This window comes from Rattus rattus, chromosome 5, assembly GCF_011064425.1.
Source record: "Rattus rattus isolate New Zealand chromosome 5, Rrattus_CSIRO_v1, whole genome shotgun sequence".
Classification (NCBI taxonomy): domain Eukaryota; kingdom Metazoa; phylum Chordata; class Mammalia; order Rodentia; family Muridae; genus Rattus; species Rattus rattus.
The window spans coordinates 15,347,313-15,364,175 of NC_046158.1; the positions used below are offsets into that span (position 1 = coordinate 15,347,313).

General features: G+C 39.6%; 1 protein-coding gene across 4 annotated transcripts in view; it reads right to left on the bottom strand.

Annotated features, from left to right (window-relative positions):
- Positions 1–16,863, bottom strand: part of Strbp (spermatid perinuclear RNA binding protein) — a 131,034-nt gene that overhangs the window by 8,230 nt on the left and 105,941 nt on the right. For all 4 annotated transcript variants that reach the window (XR_004387981.1, XR_004387980.1, XM_032903212.1 and 1 more), the window contains exons 15-17: positions 12,915–13,055; positions 5,238–5,361; positions 488–532 (exon numbers count right to left, since the gene is read on the bottom strand). Coding sequence is in view for 2 of the 4 variants with exons in the window: in XM_032903212.1 (XP_032759103.1) it covers positions 488–532; positions 5,238–5,361; positions 12,915–13,055 (310 nt within the window). In the remaining 2 variants the exon portion in view is untranslated. The remainder of the gene's footprint in view (positions 1–487; positions 533–5,237; positions 5,362–12,914; positions 13,056–16,863) is intronic.

The following is a 16,863-nucleotide window of genomic DNA, read 5'->3' on the forward strand; positions in this document are numbered from 1 at the left end:
GGACCAATGACATCTATCTAGTCCCAAAGCAAAAGGCATAGCAAAGACTAATGGGTACAAATTTGAAGGGATGACTTTCTTTTGACTCAAATCACCTACATTCATAAAGTTCTATACACAAACTAACACTGTGGCCGTGTAACTGGCAGGTGGCTGGGCTAGAAACTGGGGTGTGGCCCTTCAGTAGCGTTTGAATGGAGTATAGGCTGGCTGTAAGAAGAATTACTTGGAATATTTAATTTCAATATGGTCAGAAACAGGCAATAAGAACAAGCAGTTCTCCAGTCAGGCAAAGCAGAGAGAAGAGCAACTTAGACCAAACCAAGAACCACAAGGTTGTGGCATTTTCAGAAGGAATTTAAGTTGGGACACTTGAATGAACTGTGAGATCCTCCAACTTGTTTACTGAAATCCTGGTTACAAACTATGCTTTGAGTTGCTGTGACAAATTTCCTAAGAGGAGGAATCAGTAAGAAAATGTACATACCATATGCAGGGGCAGCTGTGCTGTAACCATATGGAGTTCCATAACCTGGTGTTAAAGAAGAAGGTGGCAATCAGTCCAGGCCCAATTGTCAAACACTTGGAGAACTGCAGACTCTAGAAGGCTAGGAACACCCTACAAGTGTAGTCCTGGTCCTGCTTAGTTGCAGAAGCCTCACACTATGACCTACACAGATCTCCTTAATTTACTTAACTTATCCTCCTCCTCTGCTTCTGCTTTGTTCATCTGTGTTCTCGTTCTCTCTCTCTCTCTCTCTCTCTCTCTCTCTCTCTCTCTCTCTCTCTCTCTCTCCTCCCTTTCTTCTTATTCTCCCTCCATCTGTACTTCCACATGAACTATAATTTATCTACTTGCCTCTATCCCCCACTAAAGTGGCAAAGATCAAATCATATCTTTGCATCACCTATACCTATCATAATAAACAACTGTTAACCAAAATAATTCTTAGAACAATTGCAATTATCAATTTCCCAAAGACGGAACACAGGACTTTTCCATAGCTCGTTTTAGAAAACAATGACAAAGCATGCTGTAGCCTGAAATGCCACTAAAGTGAATGCATGAATCAGGCCATGAGCCTAGTAATAAGGTACATTATTTAAAGCATCTGAATACCAAGCCACAACACAAAGTCTCTCCCTAAAAGTTGGTAACTTGATATATCGGTGTCTCTCTCTCTCTCTCTCTCTCTCTCTCTCTCTCTCTCTCTCTCTCTCACACACACACACACACACACACACACACACACAACCTTGATTATTAGTAAAAACTACTAAGAACACAAACTTTTTTGAACTAGTTAATTCTCACACTAAATGCTTATATATCCTTAAACAAAAGAGGACCTAATTTGCCATATTCCCATCTTTTAAGTTGGTAAACCCAAGCTTCTTTATAGTGTTCTAGTGAGGTTTAACTACACTGTAGTAACAGAAACTGCAATTTTCTGGGATCTTTCTGGGAAAACTTAAAATTATATAAATATGAAATGGTTTGGTCAAGTCCCAGGGGAAACATTAACTTGTCTCTTAACTGTGACAAAGTGCACAATAGTAATCCAAGTACCACAAATGCTAAGGCAAGAGGATCCAAGTTTGAGACCAGGCTAGGTAGGCTTCATGCAGTAAGATTCTGGGGCATCTTAGATTGTAAATCCTGTCTCAAAATAATATATAGGAACAAAGCAGGCTGGGTATGGTGGCTCACATCTTAGTCAAAGAGTTGGGAGACGGAGACAGGTGGGTCTCTGTATATTCAAGGTCTATAATTTAGCAAGTTCCAGGTCAGCTAGGGCTATAGTGAGACCCTGACTCAAAGCACAATACTACATAAATCCTTACTGAAATCAAGATTTTTCGTTTTATATCTCAACTGTTTGTTCTAGAACTATTTATGCTTATACTGATCAGAATAGCTTATCATTGATACTAGAATCAAGTATCAACTCCCCAGGACTACTGCCACCTCTTTTCCTCTATATTGGATTACGCTCAATCAAACATCAGTTTCTTGCCACATTGACTGGACCACAGGCTAGATCTTAGTCACCTTTGCTCAGTTTTTATGAAGCACTAAAGTGTATGCCAGAGAGATGACCACTTTTCACTCTGCACTCTGTTGTCGTACACCATCTGTTGTTGTATAAATATAAAAATGAAAAAGTAAAGTTTTCTTTTACCTCGCTAGGCCCACACCCCAGTGTCCCAAGATATCTGCTAGATATCTTGGCGAAAACACATCCCACTTTCCTACACTCAAATCCTCACATAAAAGAACACACAACACAATAATCTTAGATCCAACTGATAAAATATAATTGCCCACTTAAACATATAAAGCCCGGCACCATCCATCCCTTAAGAACATTGATAACAACCTGTAAACACACAGAGCAGAATCTTAAGGTCACCTGCCATGCTGTCCTGCCAGGACTTCTCTGCCCCTCTCTCCCTCCAGTCTCTGCCTCTCTCTCTCTGTCTCCTCCTCTTCCTTCAAACTTCTCTCCCACCCATCCTTCCTTCTCCTCCAATGACAGGTCTCCTTCTATCCTGTACCTGCCCCTCACCTGTACTTTACAAATTCAATGGGGAGATGGTTCTGGTAGAGTCACCTGAGTTGTCTAGACCTCTGTCCTTGGGGCAGTAGAATTAACATCAAAATACAAATAACTTCAGGGCAAACCACAACAGCACTCCACTTAAACTATTAAACTTGGTGTTGGTACACTCAATCACAGTCCATACTAAAACTGTAGATTTGAAGAGGATGCAATAACAGCTAAGGTATACATAAGGAAAAGCAAAGAGTAGTTAAGTTGGCCACTGATCAGTCCACTAAGACTGTCTGAGCCTCAGTGTTAATACACAGCAGCTAAATGGACAAGAAAGTTAAAGTATATGTAAATAAAAAAAAAAAAATCTGTGCCAATCACGAAACAAATCAAGGTCTAGATTAACCTAAAGTTAATTTCTTATTCAATTAAAGAACTATTTTCTTTCCTTTTTTTTTTTTTTAAAAAAGCTTCAGGAGACAGGCCTTGTACATAGGTCAAAGTAATGGTTTAAGACAAAAGCCATTTATGAACCAAAGCTGACAACCAGGAAACACACACAATCCCTCTCATCATTACTGTACTAAACACAGCTGCATAACCTTCAGGCAGGAAGCAAGTAACAGAAGATCTGGCAATGGTAGATGTTACCAGACTGAGACTGAGAGGAACACACTATCAAAACACAGGCTCACCTCAATAAGTAACCAGTACCGAATAAGGCTAAAGCTAATAATTTTCAATAAAGTACAGAAAATTATCTTAATATTAGACACAAACTGAATCAAAGTCCATGCCCATTTCCTTTCACACTTGCTTTACTTTATCCCATAAAAAGGTACAATTGAACACCTAGTTCATCTAGCTAAAAACAATGACAGCGCCCTTCAAATTTTTTATTCTTCAGTCTAAATACCTCACTTATGAACAATGCTGCTTCCTGTGAATTGTTGACCCATCTTTTTAACCCATTTACCAGTTTCCACTATCCATTATACAGATGACCCATCTACAACAGCCTGCCAAGCTTGTGCCTTTGTGCCCACTACACCCTTACATCTGCTCTTTATCCTAGAGAAGGAGAAATATTTATAATTTAAATCTAATTTTGCTGTTCTCTCCTTCAAACCCTTGATGACTTCCCACTGTTCTTAAGATTTAAAGACCAAATCCAAACCATGGATCAGAATCTAAGTAAACTCATATGGGAAATAAAGAAGTCAAACTGTATAAAGTACTCTTTTCTGAAATGTTTAGGGGTTTCTGACATTTAGGAAATTTCCAGGAATTGTGCTAGCGCTCAATAAACTACTGCCTATGAAAAGGCCTCACTTCTCTAATCAAAAGCCAGTAATAGTGGTCTCTGCACACGCAGCCTGCTCTTTCAGGCCAGCCTTCTCACAGAACACCTACTAACTCTCCACACTGCCTTCCAGTGTCAGTTCTCCAGGGAAGCCTCCATGGACCCACTAGATCATCTCAGTACTCCCTTACATTCCCGTGACATTAGTGTTCACTATCCTCCCTCAGACTTTTCTCACATTTAAGTTTAATTGCTTGCTTACCATGCCTCGCCCTCCACAATATAAGCTAGGCAAGTGTAAACTCTATGTCTGGTATGTTTCAAAGCAAGAAAACTCTGTAAGACATTTCGTCCAGGTATGCAAACAGAGTAAACTAGTATTTCATAAGTGACATCATTCAGAATACTTCCGAAATGGCAACAACATGCATAGTGAAGCAATTCTAAGGAAGAGCTTAGACTAGATAAGACCTAATATTCATATAAACCTCATCTCAGTCAAAAAATACAAATGGCTTGTCAAGTGAAATTTTTCACTCCATCATTGCAAAGAATGTCACTTCAACAAGCCACCTGGACATCCATGACTAAAACAACATATGGATTTGAACGTTAGGCAGAGAGTGGGCAGCTTTCTGGCTCTCCCTCAAATCCATGTGGTAAAACAAAGGCTCAACAGCTTCAGGAATACTATTACCTGCATTGAAGTCCTTACTCTGCTGCTTATTTCACCCAGACCTGTCAGCCTTACCTGTAAACTTCCACCCAAGGAAACACTGAGGATTAAGCACAAGTAAAGTAAATTGTATGGAAATACTTGGAATATTACAGGCTCTCTATAAATGAGTTTCATCTACACCATAGCCCCTGAATACACAGACACACACAGACACAGACACAGACACAGACACACAGACACAGACACACAGACACAGACACACACACACACACACACACACACACACACACACTTCTCTTTTTTTGTTGTTGTTGTTGTTGTATTTCTTTCCTTTGACTATTCTCAAATACTGAATTTCATAAGGCTAATTTAGTCAGGATTCATCTCTATTAAGAAACTCAAAACTCCATAGCAATTCTGATATGGTATCCCCACAGAATACACTCTTGTTCTGCTGCCTAAACACAATAATTTGTAGAACAGCTTTTAGAGACTTCTTTGTCACAATGTGTTCACCTCTCCAAGGTCAGTCACGACTCTCCCTTCTCCCTCCAGTTACTCAGCAGACCACTTCTGAGTTCTACTGACTCCTACAGATGTGCAGTGTGTCCAGGACAATACAGAGCTCTGAGAATGAGGAAATGCTGTTGCTCAGGCCTGGAATCAAAGAGGCCATTGATCTGTAGTAAGTGGTACCAACCTGGAGCTATATATCCAGGAGCTGCTGTAGCTCCCACGAACGCTCCCCTTGTCAGAGTTCCTCTTCCTCTGCCTCGAACTGCCTGGACTGCTGCAGATACTGCCGTATTCACAACACCCTTTGCCTGTAGTAACAACAACAATAATTCCATGATGGAGAGAAAGAACTTTCTGCCTCTCATCTACTGTGAAGCTTCAGCTGAGACAGTGAAAGCATCTATGGTTAGACTTCAGTTGACCATCTACAAAACAGATATGGCACCTACCTTAAAGAACTATACTGAAGAATGTGCTAATTGTATGAAAATATTTGAGTAACTTTGTTTCGCTGTTGGGTTACCTAGGAAACAGTTAACATTCAATACACAAACTTGAGTGGCCAAATTACACCCAAACTCCTTTTTGGGTCTCATACACAAGACATTGTTTTTGTATTAAGCACATGAATTTTATGGCTTCTACTGTGGAAATTTTCGAAAACTGAGTGGATTTTCTTTTTAAAAGACACAGTCGCCCAGGAGTGCAGACGTCCCGAGGCCGCACGACAGAATGCCACCTCTGCACACCTCGTCCTTCATCCTTGGTCAAGGGGAAACTGCACAGTGCCACTGGACAGAGGGATATAGAACAGAAAGCCACCGGTACCCGAGGTTCTGTTTTGTGCCCAGGACGGAACTGATCCAGCAAAACAGCTCACTACACCCAAATCCCGGGGGGAGAGAGCTGGAACCTCAGAAGTGTGGATACTCCTGAGAAGTCAGAGGAGAATACCCTCTGCCCACAGACCAGACCCAAGAGGGAATCGCATGGTGCCAACTGTGCCCACTGGATGCTGGATGCAAGGACCTGCACAAGCAATCAGGAACAGGACCCGTTGATTCCTGCCCATCCCTAGAGCTGGAAGACAGTCTCCAGGAGCACTGCTAGAGCTGAGAGCAGATCACCTGTTCTCAGGAAAGGCTGAAAGAAAACAGGAAAACAGTGCTACAGGAGTGCTGACACAGAGGCCTACTGCAGGGCCAAGTCACTCCCAGAAACAGCAAGACAAGCAAACACCGGAGACAACACAATGGCTAGAGGCAAGCGCAGGAACCTAAGCAACAGAGACCAAGACTACTTGGCATCATCAGAGCCCAGTTCTCCCACCAAAGAAAATACTGGATATCCAAACACACCAGAAAAGCAAGATTTAGATTTAAAATCACATTTTTTGAAAATGATGGAGGACTTTAAGAAACACATAAAAAACTCCCTTAGAGAAATGCAGAAAAGCACAAGTAAACAAGTAGAAGACCTTAGAGAAGAAACACAAAAATCATTGAAAGAATTACAGGAAACCACAACCAAACAGGTGGATTAATTGAAATGGAAATGGAAACAATAAAGAAAGCACAAAGGAAGACAACCCTGGATTGTCGAGCCAAAGGAAGAGACAAGGAGCCATAGACACAAGCATTACCAACAGAATACAAGAGATAGAAGAGAGAATCTCAGGAGCAGAAGATTCCATAGAAATCATCCACACAACTGTCAAAGATAATGTAAAACGGAAAAGGCTACTGGTCCAAAACATACAAGAAATCCAGGACTCAATGAGAAGATCAAACCTAAGGATAATAGGTATAGAAGAGAGTGAAGACTCCCAGTTCAAAGGACCAGTAAATATCTTCAACAAAATCATAGAAGAAAACTTCCCTAACCTAAAGAAAGAGATGCCCATAAACATACAAGAAGCCTACAGAACTCCAAATAGATTGGACCAGAAAAGAAACTCCTCCCATCACATAATAGTCAAAACATCAAGTGCACTAAACAAAGAAAGAATATTAAAAGCAGTAAGGGAAAAAGGTCAAGTAACATATAAAGGCAGACCTATCAGAATTACACCAGACTTCTCACCAGAGACTATGAAAGCCAGAAGATCCTGGACAGATGTCATACAGACCCTAGGAAAACACAAATGCCAGCCCAGGTTATTGTATCTAGCAAAACTTAATTAACATAGATGGAAAACCCAAAATATTCCATGACAAAACCAAATTTACACAATATCTTTCTACAAATCCAGCCCTACAAAGGATAATAAATGGTAAAGCCCAACATAAGGAGGCAAGCTACACCCTAGAAAAGACAAGAAACTAATCGTCTAACAACAAAACAAAGAGAAGAAAAGCACACAAACATAATCTCACATCCAAACATTCACAGCTGAGGATTACTGAATGGCCAAAAAGCACCTAAAGAAATGTTCAACATCCTTAGTCATCAGGGAAATGCAAATCAAAACAACCCTGGTTGTTCCACCTCACACCAGTCAGAATGGCTAAGATCAAAAATTCAGGTGACAGCAAATGCTGCCAAGGATGTGGACAAAGAGGAACACTCACTCCTGCATTCTTGGTGGGATTGCAAACTGGTACAACCACTCTTGAAATCAGTCTGGAGGTTCCTCAGAAAATTGGACATTATACTACCTGAGGACCCAGCTATACCTCTCTTGGGCATATACCTAAAAGATGCTCCAACATATAACAAAGACACGTGCTCCACTATGTTCATAGCAGCCTTATTTATGATAGCCAGAAGCTGGAAAGAACCCAAATGCCCTTCAACAGAGGAATAGAATCAAAAAATGTGGTACATCTACACAATGGAGTAATACTCAGCTATCAAAAACAATGACTTCATGAAATTCATAGGCAAATGGAATGAACTAGAAAATATCATCCTGAATGAGGTTACTCAATCACAGAAAAACACACTTGGTATGAACTCATTGATAAGTGGATAATAGCCAAAAAGCTCAAATTACCTAAGATGCAATCTACAGACCACAGGAAGCTCAAGAAGAAGGATGACCAAAATGCAAATGCTCCTACTCCTTCTTAAATGGGGGGGGGGGAGATTCATAGGAGGGGATATGGAAGGAAAGTTTAGAGCAGTGACTCAAGGAATGGACATTCAGAGCCTGACACACATGTGGAGCCTGACACACATGTGGCCCATATACATACAGCCAGCAAAACTAGATAAGATTGATGAAGCTAAAAAATGCACGCGGAAAGGGACTGGATATAGATCTCTCCTGAGAGACACATCCAGAGAATGTCCAATACAGAGGTCAATGCTAGCAGCAAACCACCTAACTGAGAATAAGACCCCCTTAGGGAGAATTAGAGGAAGTATTGAAAGAGTTGAAGGAGCTTGCAACCCCATAAAAACAACAATGCCAACCAACCAGAGCTTCTAGGGATTAAACCTCTACCCAAAGACTATACATGGACTGACCCAGGGCTCCAACTGCATATGTAGCACAGAATAGCCTTGTTGGGGCACCAGTGGAAGGGAAAGCCCTTGGTCTTGCCAAGATTGGACCCCCAGTGCAGGGGAATATACCCGTATGGAGGAGGGGGAAGGGAGAGAATGGGGGCTTATGGACAGAAAACCAAGAAGGGGAATAACCTGTGAAATCTAAGTAAAGAAATATATAAAAAAAAAATTTAAAAATTAAAAAAAAGACACAGTCTATATCCAAGTAATGAAAGTAATCAAATTGCAGAGTGACTCAACATAGATCTAATTTATGTTATTACTACCAGACTCCATTGGCTAATTAATAAATACTTTAACCTAGAATAAACATTAATTTATTTTGTAAGAATGCTGTTCATGCATGCTTATGTTTCTCTGTGTCTCTGTGTGCATGTGTACACACTACATGCATGACTGGTGATGGTGGAGGTCAAAAGAAGGCATCAAGTCCCCTGGAAATGGAGCCACCAGGTAGGTAGTGGGAAACAAATGCAAATTGTTTCTTTAAATAAAGCATCCCCCAGTAACATACAGAATGGCTGTGGATCATGGGAACAATACTAGCCCTCCTTGTCTTATAACTTAGTTGGATATTGGTACACGCTGGGAGGAACTTAACCAACAGGGAAACCTCTACCAGTAATCTCACTTTAACTACAATTATTAAGGTAGGCAACAAAGGGGGGGGGAAGACTGGTGATTGCCCTCTTTCTATGACCTTAGATATAGAAGATCTGCTATAATCTCAAAAAAAAAAAAAAAAAAAGCGAGAGAAACAGTTTCTCCCTGTTAGTCTTTCTTCTGTAACCTCAGCACTATCTAATCATCTAGAAATAGTTATAGAGGAAATCATGACTAACATCTAAGAAAAAGAGAAAAGATCTGAGAATGGTGGTGCATGTCCAGAATTTCAGAACATAGGAGACAGAGGCAGCAGGATAAGTTAAAAATTGGCCTGTCTCAAAAACTCCAAAGGCAGCCACACAAGGCAAAGCTAAAAGGGGGGGAGGAGGAAGAAGAGGAAAAATTTAACAATGGGGAACTAAAGGAACATGCAATTGCTTCCATGTTTTTCTCAGTTGCTCTCTTACATTTCAGACTCAGATCACAAGACTACAAAACATTCTCAAAAGCATCCTAAACTCCTTTTTTTTTTGTTTAAATCCCTAACATATTTGTTTCTAACACACAATGTCTTCAGATTAGTATCACCACCAGCACTCAATATGAAGAAGACAATTTGTCTTATATTTTACTCAATTATCTCTTCCCCTCATGTCTAAAAGTATCTTTGTGATACAAAAATGAAAGGGTGGAAGAAAATCTTGTGCTAATGTATATAGTTATCTGCACACACTCTGTCCTTTCTCATCCTCCCCACCCCACCCTGTACAAGGACATGGCACTACAATGCCCAAATCACCGCCATTCTTCACTATACCAACAATGACTTCACTCCCCATAAAATTATGGGCATAAATCAAAAAAGAAAAAAGTGCACTGAAAAGAGAAGTATTGTCTTAGTATGTATTATTCAGAACCTATCCCAAAGAAAAGGTGCTAAGTCACTAAGAATAAACAATTTCAGTCAGGTGCTAGTGGCAGCTGCCTTTAATCGCAGCACTAAGGAAGCACAAATCAAGGCTGACCAGGTAGGTCTACAAAGAGGTAGTGCCAAAACAGCCAGGGCTACACAGAAAAATCTTGCCTGGAAAAAGAGTCAGTAAACAAACAATTTCATAAACGGTTAAAGTGACACAAAAACAAATTTGATGGCAGAAATCGCAGGATCACCTTAACAAATACAGAAAGTGCTTTTGAAAAAGTTGAACATCTCTTCATGATTTAAAAAAAAAAATTCCACTTTACTTGCCTTGGACTGAGACCTCTGGCTACTGTGGTGAGGTCAGTCATAAGAAGGTCTCTTCTCACCAGAGGCAGCACTTGGAAAGTGCTGGCCTTATTAAGCTGACCCTGGTCCTGTCTGCCTGCTGTGAGGTAGTAGCCTGTGAAGTGGTGCAGGTATGAAGGTGATGCTCACCCCCCCTTGCCACCTGCAGCAATCAAGAGAGTTGGTCACTGGGTCATGAAAGCAAGAGGTCCTGTACCTTACCAGGGCAGCACAGTGGCACTGGCCCTGGTGGAGGAGGGACAGGTAACCCAGTCCCAAGGGTGACCAAGCATGAGAGACCTGACCCCGCCCTCTGACTATGGTGGCACTAAGGTGGCCTAGCCAGGGCAGTGATGGGAGACGTCGCCCTGTAGTGTAGAAAAGGGGGAGCTAGCAAGTTGACAGGCTCAGCTATCACCTTACACAATGTCTACATCATCTATGAACTATTGAGGCTTGTGAAAGAGCCAGTCCTACTGTTACAAAGCTGAAGGTTTTCCACCACATAGGGCAACAACAGGATAAACAGGAGGAGGCTGGGTGAGGATCTAATATTGACAGTGTGATAGAAACCTCAAACAAAATCGATGACTCATTGCCATGAACATTCATAAGTGAAGATATATGGACAGGGTTATATCATAAGACAAACTGTGACACATGACAGCGTCCATGATTGATTGAGATGTTTCCTATACTTTGGTTTATTTTATATTTTATTTGGAGGAACTTGCAAGGCAGAGGGCAGACGTGAGGGGCAGGGAGATGAGTGGGACTTGGATATAGGATGTGCAACTCACAAAGGAACTCCAATGGCATAGTAAACTAAAGAATAAGGAAATAGGGCTGCATGAGATCAAAAAGCTCCACTACAAAGCAAAAACACTGTCAAACAATGGTGTGCAAAAATGGAAGAAAAATCTTGGTCAATTATATATCAGACAAGGAGTTATCAACAATTTGTAAAGAACTCTAAAATTTAAATACCAAAAAAAAAAAAAGTACTCAAAAACAGAGGTTAATGAATTGAATAGACAACTGTCAAAGAAAAAATATAAATGGCCATAAATGTTTTAAAGAATGTTCAACACATCCTTAACCATCAGAAAGTAACAATGAAAACTAAACTGAGGTTTCATTCATCTCAACCAAATCAGAAAAACCAATGTCAAGACAACAGGGCTACAAGAATAGATAAGTGGTATTGTTTGCATAGTATGCCCAAGGTTCTCAGATTTATCCTACCAGTACTACTCTACCACCCTAACAACATACAGAGAAACAATGAATTCTAGCAAAGATATAGATTAAGAATCCAACTCATGGGGCCTGAAGAAATAGCTCAGCTGTTGGGGGCACTGGCTAGATCATCCAGATTCATTCCCAAGGTCTTCATGGCAATTCACAATTACCGATATCTCAGTTCCAGGGGATCATGGTGCACATATATATGCACACAGGCAAAATACTCATACACTCAAAATAAGTATTTTTAAAATAATATTTATTCACTGCTGGTTATAAGTTTGGTAGCTACTATGAAAATCATAAGTTCTGCAAGAAATTAAAAATAAAACTACAATATGTATCACACCTATACCATTCGTACAGGTATAGCCCCAAAGGATTCTAGATTCTAAGTCTGTACGCTAAAAAGATACTTATACATCTATATCTATTGCTAGAGTATCTACAATAGTCAGGATACAGAATCAGCATAGAAGGCCATCAATAGACTAATGGATACAGAAAATGTGATGGGTGTATGGGTATGTGTACAGGGGTATTATATTTAGCTGTAAAGAAAACAAAATTAATTCCAGAAAAATAGAAAGAAATGGAGATCGTCATGTTATGCAAAATAAGACCATTTGGAAGAAGGTACCAGTCAGGGGGAAAAGGATTGGAAGAGCAGAGATGGCAATGGGTTGGAGGAAAAACAAATACAATGCCAAAAATGTGTAAAAATGTGATAATGAGGGGTTGGGGATTTAGCTCAGTGGAAGAGCGCTTGCCTAGCAAGCGCAAGGCCCTGAGTTCAGTCCCCAGCTCTGAAAATAAGAAAAAAGAAAAAAAAATGTGATAATGAAACCCATTACCTTATATATCAACTAAAAATCTGACAGGGATAAAAGAAATGGCTCACCTTACTGCCGAGTTTGGTTCTCAGTATCTACTTCCAGTGTCTCACAGCTGCCTATAACATATGCAACTCCAGCCTCAGGGGATCCCACACCCTATTCTGGGCTCTGTTAAGTACCTGCTCAATATGGTATACATTCAGAAAGACAAAAATAAATGTGTAGCCCTGGTTGGTTGGAATTTGATACGTAGACTAGGATAGCCTGGAACTTAAAGGAATCTATCTACCCACCTAACTTCTCAAGTATTGGGTTTACAAAAATAAAATTTAAAAAGTAAAGGAGGAAATGAATGGGAAATTCGAGATTATTACAAAGATTGCTTAATTCATACCTGAGGAATGATCTTCTTTTTCTTATTATTTGCTGCATTGGGTCCAGAAAACAGCTTTTCCAGGGCAGCTAGCGCTGCACTTGCCTTGGCCACTTTCTTGTTTGGACCTGCACCTCTGAATTTCTGTCCATCTACTTCTACCTGAAATTAAAAACAGCATTTTACACTCATCTCTGAAAACTCCCTCTGTGTAGTTTTAATTTAAAAACATCATAGGGCTGGAGAGAGTTCAGCTGTTGACAGCACTTGATGCTCTTGCATAGGACCCAGGTTCAATTCTCAGCACTCACATTGTGGTTGACAACCATCTATAACTCCAATTTCAGGGGATCCAACTGGCAGACCAATGTCATATACATACACGCAGTCAAAGCATAAAGTAAAATACATAAATTGGAACAATGAAAGGTTTTTAAAAACCACATCATAATGAAGAAAATATTTTCAATCAAAGAGTGTTCTTAATAAAGGCTAAAAAGAAGGTATATTCTTTTGTTTTAGGAGGAAATATGCTATAAATATCTGTTAAAACCATTTGGGTCATAATTTCTGTTAGTTTCACTATGTCTGTGTTTATTTTCTGTTTCTATGATCTGTCCATTGATGAGAGTGGTGTGTTTAAATCTCACACTACTATTGTGTGAGGTGCAATGTGTGCTTTGAGCTTTAGTAAGGTTTCTTTTATGAATGTAGGTGCCCTTGCATTTGGAGCATAGACATTTAGGATTTAGAGTTCATCTTGATGGATTTTTCCTTTGATGAATACAGTGTCCCTCCTTATCTTTTTTTGATAACTTTTGGTTAAAAGTCGGTTTTACTGGCTATCAGAATGGTTACTCCAGCTTGTTTCTTTGGACCATTTGCTTAGAAAGCTGTTATCCAGCCTTTTACTCTGAGAAAGTGTCTGTCTTTGTCTCAAGTGTGTTTCCTGTATACAGCAAAATGCTGGGTCCTCTTCACATACCCAGTCTGCTAGTCTACATCTTTTTATTGGGGAATTGATCCATTGATGTTAAGAGATATTAAGGAATAGTGATTGTTGTTTCGTGTTATTTTTGTTGTTAGAGGTAGAATTATGTTTGTGTGTCTCTCTTCTTTTGGGTTGCTTACAAGGTGATTACTTTCTTGCTTTTTCTAGGGTGTAGTTTCCCTCTTTGTATTGGAGTTTTCTATCTATTATCCTTTGTAGGGCTGGATTTGTAGAAAGATATTGTGGGGGTTAGGGATTTAGCTCAGTGGTAAAGTGCTTGCCTAGCAAGTGCAAGGCCCTGGGTTCGGTCCTCAGCTCAAAAAAAAAAAAAAGATATTGTGTAAATTTGGTTTTGTCATGGAATATCTTGGAATCTCCATCTACGTTAATTGAGACTTTTGCTAGAAAGAGTAGCCTGGACTGGCATCTGTGTTCTCTTAGGCTCTGTATGACATTTCCCCAGGATCTTCTAGCTTTCATAGTCTCTGGTGAGAAATCTGGTGTAATTCTGATAGGTCTGCCTTTATATGTGACTTGACCTTTTTCCTTGCTTTTAATATTCTTTCTTTGTTTTGTGCATTTGTTGTTTTGACTATTATGTGATGGGAGGAAGTACGTTCCTGGTCCAATTTTTATGGAGTTATGTAGGCTTCTTGTATGTTTATGGGCATCTCTTCCTCAAGGTTAGGGAAGTTTCCTTCTATAATTTGTTGAAGATATTTACTGGCCCGTTAAGTTACCTACTCCAAAATTGACCATGGTGTTGGTCACAAAACAGGCCTCAAAAGATACAAGGAGATTGAAATAATCCCATACATCCTATCGGATCACCACGGAGTAAGGCTGGTCTTCAATAACAACAATAACGACAGAAAGCCCACATGTGCATGGAAATTGGACAATGCTCTACTCAATGGTAACTTGGTTAAGAAAAAAAATAAAGAAAAAATTAAAGATTTTTTAGACTTTAATGAAAATGAAAGCACAGCATATCCAAACTGATGGGAAACAATGAAAGCATAACTAAGACGAAAACTCATTGCTCTGAGTGCCTCCAAAAAGAAACTGGAGAAAGCATACCTTTGTTTGACAGCATAACTGAAAGCTCTAGAACAAAAAGACGCAAATACACCCAAGAGGAGTAGAAGGCAGGAAATAATCAAACTCGGGACTAAAATCAACCAAGTAGAAACAAAAAGAAGTATACAAAGAATCAACAGAACCAGGAGCTGGTTCTTTAAGAAAATCAGCAAGATAGATAAACCCTTAGCCAGAGTAACTAGAGGTCACAGAGAGTATATCCAAATTAACAAAAACAGAAATGAAAAGGGAGACATAACAACAGAATCTGGGGAAATTCCAAAAATCACCAGATCCTACTATAAAACCTATATTCAACGAAACTGGAAAATCTGGAGGAAATTTTCTAGACAGATACCAGGTACCAAAGTTAAATCAGGAACAGATAAACCATCTAAACAAGTCCATAACTCCTAAAGAAATAGAAGCAGTCATTAAAAGTCTCCCAATCAAAAAGGACCCAGGTCTGGATGGGTTTAGTGCAGAATTCTATCAGACCTTCATAGAAGACCTCATACCAATACTGTCCAAACTAGTCCCCAAAATAGAAAGAGGGAACACTACCTAATTCCTTCTATGAAGCCACAATTACTCTTATACCTAAACTACACAAAGACCCAACAAAGAAAGAGAACTTCAGACCAATTTCCCTTATGAATAGTGACACAAAAATACCCAATAAAATTCTTGCAAACTGAATCCAAGAACACATCAAAACAATCATCCATCATGATCAAGTAGGCTTTATCCCAGGGATGCAAGGACAACTCAATATATGGAAATCCATCAATATAAACCACTATGTAAACAAACTCAAATCTAAAAACCACATGATCATTGCATTAGATGCTGAGAAAGCATTTGACAAAATTCAACATCCCTTCATGATAAAGGTCCTGGAAAGAATAGGAATTCAAGGCCCGTACCTGAACATAGTAAAAGCCATATACAGCAAAACAGTGGCTAACATCAAACTAAACGGAGAGAAACTTGAAGCAATACCACTAAAATCAGGGACTAGACAAGGCTGCCCACTCTCTTCCTACCTATTCATTACAGTATTGGAAGTCCTAGTCAGAGAAATTAGACAACAAAAGGAGGTCAAAGGGAATGTATTGTATAGGAATCTAATATGTATTGGAAAGGAAGAAGTCAAATTATCACTATTTGCAGATGATATGATAGTATCCTTAAGTGACCCCAAAGTTCCACCAGAGAACTACTTAACCTGATAAACAACTTCAGCAAAGTGTTGGGATATAAAATTAACTCAAACAAATCAGTCGCCTTCCTCTACTCAAAGGATGAACAGGGTGAGAAAGAAATTAGGAAAACGACACTCTTTACAATAGTCACAAATAATATAAAATAGCTTGGTGTTATGCTAAACAAACAAGTAGAAGATCTGTACAGCAGGAATTTGAAGTCACTGAAGAAAGAAGTTGAAGACCTCGGAAGATGGAAAGACCTCCCATGGTAATGCATTGGCAGAATTAATATGGCAAAAATAACCATTTTGCCAAAAGCAATCTACAGATCCAATGCAATCCCCATCAAAATTCCAAGTCAATTCTTCATAGAGTTAGAAAAAGCAATTTGCAAATTCATTTGAAATAAAAAACCCAGGATAGGGAAAACTATCCTCAACAATAAAAGAACTTCTGAGAAAATCACCATCCCTGACCTCAAGCAGTATTACAGAGCAATCATGATAAAAAACTGCATGTTATTGGTACAGAGACAGGCAGGTAGATCAGTGGAATAGAATTGAAGACCCAGAAATGAACCTACATACCTGTGGTCCCTTGATCTTTGACAAAGGAGCTAAAACCATCCTGTGGCAAAAAGATAGCATTTTCAACAAATGGTGCTGGTTCAACTGAAGGTCAGCATGTAGAA